The sequence below is a fragment of the Diabrotica undecimpunctata genome, chromosome 1, assembly GCF_040954645.1.
Source record: "Diabrotica undecimpunctata isolate CICGRU chromosome 1, icDiaUnde3, whole genome shotgun sequence".
Classification (NCBI taxonomy): Eukaryota; Metazoa; Arthropoda; class Insecta; order Coleoptera; family Chrysomelidae; genus Diabrotica; species Diabrotica undecimpunctata.
This window is the reverse complement of record NC_092803.1, coordinates 3,128,197-3,140,960: the sequence shown is the minus strand read 5'-3', so window position 1 is coordinate 3,140,960 and position 12,764 is coordinate 3,128,197. Positions and strand designations below refer to the sequence as shown.

Here is a 12,764-nt window from a genome sequence, read left to right as displayed (position 1 = left end):
GACATTTTCCTTTGTATGTTAAACACCACCTTTCGTTCCTTTTTTATATTATGATGTAAATAATAAACCTGGTTTAGTATAATTGTGTGGTTTCATTTTACAATAAATGGTTACGTTTGTGTCTCCAAAACATTTAAATTGGGCTATGTTGTCTTCTTTTCTCATAATTAAAATAAAACAAAAAATCGATAATTTTAGAATTTAAATATTTTTGAATTAAGCACGTGCATATACATTTTAAAATATGCAGACGTAACTTGTATTAAAAAAACATAGAGTAATATTTTACTTGTAAAAAAGTTAGGGAAAGTGCGTTCCGGCACTGCTAATTTTGCAATGACACCACTGATTGTAATTCTAAAATTGACAGATTATGCTAATGGCCCGAACAATGGCTTTCGCGCTGTAGGTCGTCGCCAGTCCACTGATTTGCGTTCGGCTTGCGGAGGAGGATTGTCGGTCGGTAGTGATTGGTCCCTTGGGGGTGGGGGAGCTTAGCCTGGTGGAGTGTAATCGTTAGCAAGTTCATTTCCAAATAAAACAATTCTTTTCAGATATTCTTCGTAATTTTTTCAAACGTGGAGGATAGCTGTGGCAATAACCTCACCTAGGATCAGAAATCATTGCGCAATGAGATTGGGAACCAGAGAAAACCAATCTCGTCCTGTCCTTTTAATTATTGACGTGGTACTCATACGGAGTGTTTTCGACGACATTAAAGTATTCATCGGTTAGTTCATTACCGGCTGCTGGAGAACACCTGGATCCTGACTATTTCGCAAGACGTATCTCTTAGCTAAGGATGTAGCATTTGTAAATTTCTTCAAATCCCCTCGTATATGTAATATATTGAAATCCCCTCATATATGTTTGAAAATCGAAGAATATTTTTAATGTTTCTCAGTTCCTATCTTACAAGTTAAAATACGCAAAAAGTATTTTCAATTCCTGCTTAGGTCGGCTCGAATTAATATAAATCATTTTAAAGTTGTTTATTTCGCAGCTGCGTATGTTGCCCGATATTCTTTGATTTATGTCGCCCGAAGTATTGCGTTTTCAAAATAATAATTTGCGTCATAGAAATAGAATATCTACGTCTTAGTTTTCTGTTTTGTTTATTTTCAAGTTATGCGAAAGAATTTTTAATTTAGTCATTCTTAGTTGGGTCGCTGTCGGCACAAGTGTGGATGAATTCTTACTTGGGTCGCTGTAGGCTCAGTTTGAATCCAAATTCACCGTCGAATTTGTAGTTTTCTGTTTTTGGCCCCTTTTGTGGAAATATGTAGCAGTGGAAGATAAATTGTGTAGTATACCAGAACATGGTAAAATTTTGAAGCAGTACATAGGGTGTGCCCACTATGTGCAGTTGATTTGATTCCAACCTCATTTTGTCGTCTCTGATCGTCATTGCAGTCTATGGAGCCAGTTTTCTTTTGTTCCTGTTCGGAAATGGTCCATCTAGCTTCTGCCCCGGAGATGTTAGCAAGATTTTCAGAAGTTTAAGTGCAAAATTTTATGTGAATTAAAAGGTAACATTTAATGTATTAATTTTCAAAGTAAAATAGACATTTTTTTCTAAGTAACAATAATTGCTTTCATTAAAGTTTAAAGGATTTATAATAATTAATAAATTATAAAATTTTTAGAGTTTGACTTTAGCTGTCAATTTGTGTGTTCAGTTTTTTTTTTATTTGTTGTTAACTAATGACAACACGTTTTAATATTTTTTTTAGTTTAATTTATTTTTAAAAAAAGGTTAACCTTCATGCCATTTTGAAAGATTTTGTAGCAATCTCCTTTGTAAACAGATGAACATGTAAGTTTTTTCTTTGTATTTGTGCATTTTAAAACTATATAGCATATTTTTTGTGTCATCTGTATTTGTGTAACTGTTTGTGGTAAGACACAATAAATGTTAAATTTTGTTTATTCTTTTTTTAACTACCCCTTTTTTGAGTTTTATTTGAAAAAGATATGTTTTGCATTTCTGATAATTATTTCCCTAGTTACAACTAGTTGTTGTAATAGTTATAATTAGGCACCTTGAAGAGGCGCTCTTTATAAATTACTAGAGGTGTTTCCTGTTTCTTTTTATTTTGTCCCAAGAGAATTATGACCGCTTGTTTCATTTTTCTGTAGTTGCCCCAATCCAAACCCCTTGATATTTTTTACTTATCCACGAACCCAGCTCTCCTAACAAACCCTGAGTGCCGTTCGCACAAGTAGCGTTTATTTTGCTTACCCTATCTCCACCCCCATAGTTTCTATTCCCCAATCTTCTACACCCAAAATCTTTCCTATGGTATGCAAAATATTTCGTTACAAGGATTGTAATCAGGTACGATTACAGCTCGATTATTTTGACGTTTCGATTTCCACTTCGGTATCGTTCTCATTAGAATCTTCTAATAAACGAAACCAACGTCGAACAAGTGGACAAATATGCATACCTGGGAACAATGATTAACTCCACAAATGATTACAATCAGGAGATAAAAATAAGAATAGAAAAGGCTAGAGCAAATTTCAACAAAATGAGAAGAGTTCTATGTACCAGGGATTTAAAACTGGAACTAAGAGTTAGGTTGGCGAGGTGCTATGTTTTTTCGACCTTATTTTATGGAATGGAATCTTGGACCTTGAATGCGACATCAATGAAAAAACTGGAATCATTTGAGCTGTGGGTGTACAGAAGAATTCTGAAAATATGGACAGAACACGTCACAAACAAAGAGATTCTGAGAAGAATGAACAAAGAAATGGAAATTTTAAATTCAATAAAAACAAGAAAATTAGAATATCTCGGACATATTACACGTGGAGAGAAATACACCTTGCTCCAACTGATCATGCAGGGAAAGATCCAAGGAAAGAGAAGCATAGGGAGGCGTAGAATGTCATGGCTGCGCAACCTGAGAGAGTGGTACGGATGTACATCAAATGAACTTTTCAGAGCAGCCGTCTCAAAAATCCGAATAGCTATGATGATTGCCGACCTCCGCCGCGGAGATGGCACTTGAAGAAGAAGAAGATCGTTTTCAAACTATTTAAAACAAAGTTCAGAACAAATGGAGGATTAAAAATCAGAACCATGAAACTCTTTTACATCATTCATAAATAAGAAATTAGCACATCTGTCAGCATTAAGTTTTATCAATTCCTGTTTCAAAACATTTTATTTTGAAAACTTTCAATTTTCCGAATTAGTTTGGGTATACATTTAAAGACAAACTGCAATTGCTGCAGAAATATACTTAAGTTCTTTTGAACAACAACAGCACGTAGTTCAGAGGCGCACTGATCAAACTAGTTCACAGCAATATGGTGGCTAATAAATGATAAGCAAGTTTATTTCCACAACTGGAACATTTGCTAACCATATGGAAAAGGAAGACGAAACGCTAAGCGCACTTACGAAAACAGTTATATTAATACCTTGACTATAAGAAGTGAAGGGATACATTAAAATTTATATTCTAAGGTTGTTTCCATTCTCAGCTGAGATGTCAAGTTGGCCATACACCATGAAAATGAATAAACAGTGGTATTTTTTATTTTGTTTTATTATTGATTAATCAAGTGACCACCAGTTTCATAAATAAGTATACACATTATCTATTCTAGAATGATTTTATATTTTAACTATTAATCTATAGTATGTGTTGCCACATGCTTCGATAATTGATTATTGTCAGTAAATTGCTTAAAACAAATTTTACATGTATAAGGCTTTTCTCCAGTATGTATCTTTAAATGCTTTTTCACAGTTCCTGATTCACTAAATTGCTTAAAACAAATTTCGCACTTGTAAGGCTTTTCTCCAGTGTGTATCCTTAAATGCTTTTTTAAATTTCCATGATGACTAAATTGCTTAGAACAAATTTCACACTTGTAAGGCTTTACTCCGGTGTGTACTCTTAAATGCTGTTTTAAAGTTACAGCATCACTAAATTGCTTAAAACAAAATTCACACTTGTAAGGCTTTTCTCCAGTATGTATCCTTAAATGCCTTTTTAAATTTACACTTTGAATAAATTGCTTAGAACAAATTTCACACTTATAAGGCTTTTCTCCAGTATGTATCTTTAAATGCGTTTTTAAATATGCATCTTGACTAAATTGCTTAGAACAAATTTCACACTTGTAAGGCTTTTCTCCAGTGTGTATCCTTAAATGCCTTTTTAAATTTACACTTTGAATAAATTGTTTAGAACAAATTTCACACTTATAAGGCTTTACTCGAGTATGTATCTTTAAATGCTTTTTCACAGTTCCTGATTCACTAAATTGCTTAGAACAAATTTTACACTTGTAAGGCTTTTCTCCAGTGTGTATCCTTAAATGCCTTTTTAAATTTACACTTTGACTAAATTGCTTAGAACAAATTTCACACTTATAAGGCTTTTCTCCAGTATGTATCTTTAAATGCGTTTTTAAATTTCCATCATGACTAAATTGCTTAGAACAAATTTCACACTTGAAAAAGTTTTTTCCGGTGTGTGTTACCAACGTTTTTTCTGATTTCGGTTTAATCTCATTTTGAAGTAAACCTAAAAAAAATCAAACTATAAAACTTTGCATGCTGAAACTGCAGATCATAAACAAAATCTTACAACGCTGGAATAAATAAAGTAAAGACACATTATGACAACGTTATTTATCGTCCAACCTAGTTGGTACACTTCCCGTCATATAAAACTGGTACACTTTTTTTTCCCAATGTAAACCTGTGTTCAGACTGGACACAATGGTCCGTGAATCAATTCGTTGTTGCCATCACAGACAACGGAATTGCACAAAATCTAAATATATAAAAAATAACGTTCAAAAATGTATAAAACTTTTAGATAGGTATTATTTTTATTATTAACAACAAAAAACCGTATCTAATAAATTTAATAACCAGAGATAGGGTTGAGCTAATATCCAAAATGTTTGAAGGATCTTTAAACCTAGGGTATTGGCACAGGGAACATTGGAATGCATATACTGTAATTTTATACTTCAATTATCTACCGAACACGAATTGTATTTTGTGTCAATAAGTTTAGTAACATGCAAACTACCAAAATTAAATTATTATTTATTACAAGAACAATAAAGGTGGTTAAAGGTTGGTAAAGGACCTCGGAGGCAGTACGAGTTGTCGATGCTCACACTGCAATAAAACTCTGAGAAACGTCCACTGTTTTCTGACGAAAAAGTCGGAAGTTCTAGGAATAGAACTCAGCTCTGCCAACAAATCCTAATCTCACGTCCTCGAAGGCAATATGCCGCGTAAACACTGGGTGCATGGCGCACAATGGGTGTGCGTTATGTAGCTGACGAGAGAGGGTGAAAGGCGAGTTTCTGGCGCCTTAAAACTGGAACATATCGGCTATGGGAATAAACCCAGATAGAAAATTCTGGTCCTCCAGGTTGGAGGTTGTGCTATGGACCAGCGATCCATACACGGAAAAATACACTGCTACGAAACGAATACTATTGCCTCGGAATAGGACAGATTATCAGGACAAACGACGTAAGCTACGAATAAAGGACACTCTATTAGGGACATGGAACGTACTAAGTTGGTATCGACCTGGAATTTCCACAAGAGCAATAAAACAGCTGGAAGAACTACAATACGATGTGACTGCAATCCAAGAAGTCAGATGGACTGGGTCTGGGGCAATCCAAATGGAGAAGTCAATAGTGTTATGGTCTGGACATGAAACACGTCATGAAAGAGGGTGTGGTTTTGTAATAAGCGAAAGGATTAAATCTGCTATACTAGATTTCAAAGCAATTAATGATAGAGTCTGTAGCATAAGAATAAAGGGCAAATGGTTCAATCTATCGATATTCTCAGTGTATGCACCAACCGAAGAAGCAGCAGAAAAAGAGAAGGAAGAATTCTATGACTCCCTAACCCGATTATACACGGAAGCCCCAAAACATGACATCAAAATAATATTAGGGGACTTAAACGCAAAAATAGGCAAAGAAGAACACATAAGGCCGGTAGCTGGAAATCAGAGTCTACATGACATTACCAATGACAATGGTTCAAGGCTGATTGAGTTTGCAGCAGGGTGCAACATGATTATCAAAAGCACCCAATTTGCCAGGAAAAACATATATAAGGTAACATGGAGATCAAATAATGGAAGAACGAGGAACCAAATTGATCACGTATTAATTGATGGGAGGCATTCCAGTAGTATAATAGACGTAAGAACTAGACGGGGACCAGATAGTGATACAGACCATTTCCTAGTAAAGGCCAAGCTCAGAACTAGAATCTCAACACAAACAACAGACAAACAGATGAAGATCGAAAGATGGAATGTGTCTAAATTGGAAGAAGAAGAGGGAAAGAGACAATACCAACTAGAATTGAGAAACAGATTCCAGGTGTTGGAAACGAAAGAAAATGAAAGAGAAAATATAGACCAGAAATGGCACTCCATTAAAACGATCATTACAGAAACAGCAGAGAAGTGTATAGGTCGGAAGAGAAAAGCAAAAAGAAACAAATGGTTTGATGAAGAATGCGAGGATACCTTAAAAGAAGCAAACAAAAGAAGAATCGACTACCTAGCAAACCCGACGGATGAAAAGCGTGAACAATATAATAGAGAGAGAGCCTTAGCCAGAAGAACAGTAAGGAGAAAAAAGAGACAACATTTACAACAACATACAAGAAAAAACTAAATACATGGTCGTATCAAAAAAGGAACGACAGCGAATAAGACAAAACATTACCATAAACGATCATAATTTTGAGGTGGTCAAAGAATTCAAATACCTAGGAGCAACAATTACCAGTGAAAACACAGGAGAACGGGAGGTTGAAATACGAATACTGGCGGGGAATAAATCATTCTTTGCCATTCAACATCTAATGAGGTCAAAGCTTCTCTCAAGGCGTGCCAAAATCCAAATGTACAAAACCATAATACGACCAGCAGTGACATATGGAAGTGAAACATGGACATTGAGAAAGAGAGAAATCAATAAGCTATTAGTATGGGAACGCAAAATCCTGCGAATTATATATGGTCCTTGCAGGGACAGCCTGACAAATGAATGGAGGAGCAGATACAACAAAGAAATAGAGACTCTCTTCGGGAAAGGAAACATCGTAAGATACATAAAAGCCAATAGATTAAGATGAGAAGGCCACGTGGTACAGAGTGATGACGACAGACTGATTAACAATGTGTTTTGGGAAAGACCAGATGGTAGAAGATCGACAGGAAGGCCTAGAAAAAGGTGGAAAGACGCAGTCAGGGAAGACCTGGAGAAGATGGAAGTGAGGCCATGGGAAATACTAGCACAGGATCGGAATCAATGGAAGGCAATAGTAAACGCGGCAACAACTCACGAAGAGTTGTAAAAGCCAATGATGATGATGATGATGATGACAAGAACAATAAATGTGAAAAACTAACATTATACTTTATCCTACGTATTATAAACTATAAAATATCCGGGACGAAAAAACGCTTTTCAAAACGTGACAGTTACAATCCAATATCTCACTGTAATGTTTTATTATAATAATTTAAAGTTATGTCTAGATTGATTATCTATCATTATTTTTAAATTGAAATATGTTCATAAATTGTAATAAAACACAAATCAATGTGTGGATACTTAATTAAGATTATGGAAAATTACAATAGTAATAGGAGAATTTTTAGGATGCATGTTTAAATAAATGTGACTGACTGATAGAAAATGATCGATAATGTTTTAGTTTTTAGTATACTCAAAACTGGCGATCTGTCGCACAGCCCTACTTTTAGCTGGTTTCATATAATATTTTCGTTGAACTGGCAACAGTGCCCTAGAAATTAGAATGACACATGTGACAAGACCAACGTACACAACTTAAAAAACACGGTTTTTGGTTATAAGAGTTGTACCAGTTTTTTATGACGCGAACGGTACTACGCCCAAGTTTAAACATATTTGTATACATTGACCTATTTTATTTGGGTTTACTGTAACTTTTTTTTTGTGATGATTCTGAGCTTGTTTCTGCTTTTTTATGCAGTATTTCAGCCCTATTAACGCATGTGTACCCAATACTTATTTTCTATGTGTTTGACTGGGTATATTTCCCAGTTATGTTCACAGGATATAACTCTCAAGCACGTTACCTTCTCTAGCAAGAAGTAGGCAGATAGTTTCTAGCGTCTCACGTGACCTGGTCTTTAACTAAAAAATTTGGAGGAAAACTAAAAATAATTATTTTATTTAACAGCCTTATAGAAACTGACTTCATTAATGGCAAGACGCAAAAATTGGATACGAAAGTTGTATTTTTCACATTTAAAATGCACTTTGATTTTTGTCGACGGGACACTCGGATTAAAAGATATCGAATTTTTACCGTCGAAATTTTACTTAAAAAATTGATTTCGCTCGTGTAACTAACATTCAAAATCGCCGGTTCGAGGATCCGAAAAAATTTAGAGGAAAGTCCGAGGAAGGAGCGGCAAACATTTTTGCATCTTTTTGAGGTCCTAAAAAAGGTTTTAGAGGTTGTGTGGCAGTTTAGTCTTAAACGACTGTTGTAATCATTATTTAAATGTGGAAAGTAATAATAATAGTTTACTCCTTTTTCATTTAATAATCTCTTTACTTATCCCTCACTCAATGTAAAACTACCTTACAATTTCCTTCAACTTCTCAAACAAAAAAATCAGTATCACATCGTATAATTCCTAACCAATATCGGAATAAGTTTATGGCATATAAAGAAAAAATACAATTACAAATTCTACAAGAAATTCCATTTGCTTTAGAGAGAATAATTAAACAAATTGACCCCAAACTAGCCTCGGTTGAATTACAGAAAGTCACTCAAAATGAAATCAGAAACATACTTTCTTCTTTATCAGACAACGATAGTAATGGAGAATCATAAAACAATCAATATTCTTTAGTAGAACTTTCAATCTGTTATAAAACAAAAGACTAATTTGCTTAATTTTCTAGAAAGTCATACAACTGATGTCATTCTTTTTAACGAAACTTGGTTGTCACAAAATAAAAATTTATATATTAAAGGTTTTAATAATGTTACGAGTTGATCAACTTGACGGCTATTAAGATGTTGCTGTTTTAGTTGCAAACGACATTTCCTTTTCAGATGAAGGGTACAGGTCGAAAATAGGGCAAGTCGCAATTTTTCATAAATCGATCTAGTGGTGCCATCTTGTAGCAATTTTAACATAGAAGTGCTCAGCGGCTTGTTACACGTCCTAAAAGCGCCTAGTTCCTTTGAAATGCTAATTATAATTTACGCATAAACCGCCAATAAGGGGCAAGTCTTCATCAGACAGGTCCTAAAAGGGTAAAGTCCATATAAACAGCTGATAGATGTTGATCAAATACGCGCAGCTTTGAGAGTTTTGTTCGTCGGTTAAGCTAGTGTTTTCATTGTTTTCCAAGTGATTTAAAGTAACTAACAATGAATACAGAAAACAATAGTAGTGGAAATGAGAATGAATTAGTGCATAGACAGAATGAATCAAAGAAGAGGAAAAAGCACGGCAGAATGAGAGATGTGAAAAAAATTGGACTGCAGTCACGAGATAGGTGCAACCTGTAATTGTCGTAAATGATGTTTTCAAAATGTGCCTGAAGAAACAAGAAAAACTGTAATCAAGAATTTTAAAACAATAACTTCCAATAATGAGCAGAATTGGGGAAAAACACATATGTGGATTGATTAGAGTTCTCCCTATTCGCTGAAAAAGGCCTAGGAAAGATGAAGACGAAGCAAATTTGAGAAGTGCTTCATATTCTTACAGGGTACGTTTTAGCACTGATAATAGCTTAAATTAAATAAATATTTGTAGACAAGCTTTTATGTCTATTCATGGAATAAAGAAAAAAAATAGAGATATTACAAAATTCACTGAAAATGACTCGAGTCGACCCTCTAGATAAAAGAGGAGAAAATAAAAACCATCCTAGAAAATTGGAATCCCACGTTTTTACAGCAACATACGAACATATAAAGTCATTTAAAAGCAGGAAAAGCCACTAGGGTGTAAATGATATTAAAAAATTATACTTAAACATAAAAAAAGATGTTCAAAATGTTTTGTGTTGAACCCTTCTATGAAAATATCTTACGAGTCTTACAGAACAGTCTTTAATAAAAAATTTAACAAAGCCTTTGGATATCCCAGAACCGATACATGTAGTTCCTGTGATGAGTTTCCTGTAAAAAGAAAATCTCTTCAGTCTGATGTTTTAAACAGTTTCGATGTTGCTCAAAATGAACGCTTGCAAAACGAAATACGCCAGCTTACGATACAAAATGATGTACACAAAAGAAAGGCTGAGGTATTTTACAGTAGAAAAAGGGCTGCGAAGGAAAAAAGTCGACCCTCTGTGACTCACGAAGCTATTTGTCTCGATTTTGGAAAAAATCTTAGTGTCCCAAACATAACAAGAAACGATGTTTAAGATAAGAGCCAGCTGAACGTTTATGCCTTTAAGTGCCTAGACTTGATTCTATTAAAGTTACTTTCCCTATTCAATTACATTCCTACATGGAATCAGACAAAAATATGGGGTTACTAAACTCCAAACAACGAGCTGAGATTCCTTCAGATTGGGTTAAAATGATTAAAAGTGCTCTTGTAAAAAAATCGCCATTTTATGTTGTGGAAATAGATCAATCCTACTTTTGAGCATGGACGAATTTTTTTAATACTAAAACAGATTATTTGAAGAAATGTCCTTTCAGTTCTCTTCCAATTCGAGAATTAAAAATATATCAAGAACACCGTAGACTAATATATCACCGGGAGTCCTATAATGGAGCTTCAGAGTCAGCAATAGTAAAGGAAAAACAAAGTAAGCGAAAGAGACCTGTGCTAATACAAAATGAATTTGAACTTTCCCCGTATTCTTATTCAGGCATAAAAAAATATTAATATATTGGAATACTATTATTAAACAACATTATTTCGAGGTTTGATACCAATCTCGGCTAAAAAATTTAAATGCCTACAAGATTTAAAATGATTCTTTGGTGACGAAACAAAACAATTTTTTAATAACCTGTCCAAGAATTAGAATTATTTCATATTAATAACTTCTGTCTACTTGTCATTTTAACTTGTTTTTTTTTGGATTTGGCCCTTCTAGGCCAATAATGTTTTGTGGTTTGACCAATTAAAGCTTATGTTCTATTTTGCATAATATCAATATAAGTTTAATTTCTTGTGTATGTCTCATTAATTACCCAAGTAACTGATTTAATCAACAGGATTCATGATAACCATCAATAATTTATCAATAACTGGTTTTAAAATTGAAACTTGGATTTGTATGAATAAAACATTTGGTGACTTAGCTCTTTATGGACCTGTACCCTTCAGATATAAAATTCAAAAGAAATGATAATCCAAATATAGAGGTTTGCAGTGTTTTTCTAGAACAAGTAAAATTATCAATACTATGTGTTTACAAACCTCCTAAAATGTATGTCTCATCCAAAGATTGGGAAAATTTATTTGGCCAAATTAAAGGTAGAGTTTTAATTGGTGGCGACTTTAATAATCATCACTGTAGATGGGATTCCGTACAGGATAGTGCACAAGGTAATATTGTAGCTAACGCTTTAGACAATACTAATCTAATTTTACTCAATGACGGATGACCAACCAAAATTATCCAGACCAAACGAGCATCTTCCAATAATAGATTTAACATTAGTATCTCCTCATTTATAACAGGCTTTACTACCTGAATCCTCTAAATGACTCACTAGGTACAATCCACATCCCTACCCAAAGCATCATAGATTTGAAATATTCTCCAATAACAATTCATACCTCCACAAAGTGGAAAGAGTCTTGAGCAGAGTGGTCTATATATGAAAATTACTTGAAAAATGTCTTCCTGACACTCGTTCTATAGATCTTAAATCTTCAGAAATGTTTAAATAAAAGCAATTCGCAAAGATGTAGATTGTGCTATAATTATTCAAAAATCATTGCAACCAAAAACCGGTCTTCCATTATGGTGGGATGACGAATGTAAAAATGAATCTTATCTTGTCAAAAAAAAGCTTTTAGAGATTATAATATTGAGCTAAAATTTAAACACATCCAAGCTAAATGCAAAGTTGTTCTCGCGAAAAAACAAAAATCATTATGGACAAAATGAAAGAAACAATAATATTATGCCTTTTTATCAAACCCAACAGACAGAGACAAAACTCTCTCATTGTCTTACCAAGCCATTTCTCTATTGTCTTTTATAACAAAACCTTTCTAAAGAATTATCAAAAGTAGTCTTAACGGGACAGTTGAACACTATAATCTTTCGCCAAGCACTCAGTATGGATTTTAATCTGGTCTTGATACACTACATGCAATAAGTCTCTTAACAGATATCCAACTAAATTTTCTAAAAATAAATATTTAGAGTGTTTTTTTTCTAGACCTTAAAGGTGCTTACAACTGTGTAAACTTTATCCACAAATTTATCCGCTAATATAGTAAATATTTTTAGCAACCAAACTTTATGTATCGGAGACCATAGTAATCAGTTACACGGTCCAAGAATAACTCATACAGGATTACTACAGGGGTCATTTTTGTTAATTACATACAATGTATCCTTAATGCCAATGATATATACCTAATATAAAATGATAATTTAAAAACGGAAAATTCATATTAATAATGATGAAAACCTATGTTCCTTCCTATGTTCTGGTAATTTAAGGTTAAATTATAATTAAG

At 33.8% G+C, this 12,764-nt stretch overlaps 1 protein-coding gene across 1 annotated transcript in view; it reads right to left on the bottom strand.

The window, feature by feature from the left end:
- LOC140442797 (uncharacterized) overlaps nt 1-12,764 on the bottom strand; it is a 29,946-nt gene that overhangs the window by 15,409 nt on the left and 1,773 nt on the right. The window contains exon 2 of the mRNA XM_072533774.1: nt 3,652-4,550. Coding sequence (XP_072389875.1) covers nt 3,652-4,550 — 899 coding nt within the window. The remainder of the gene's footprint in view (nt 1-3,651; nt 4,551-12,764) is intronic.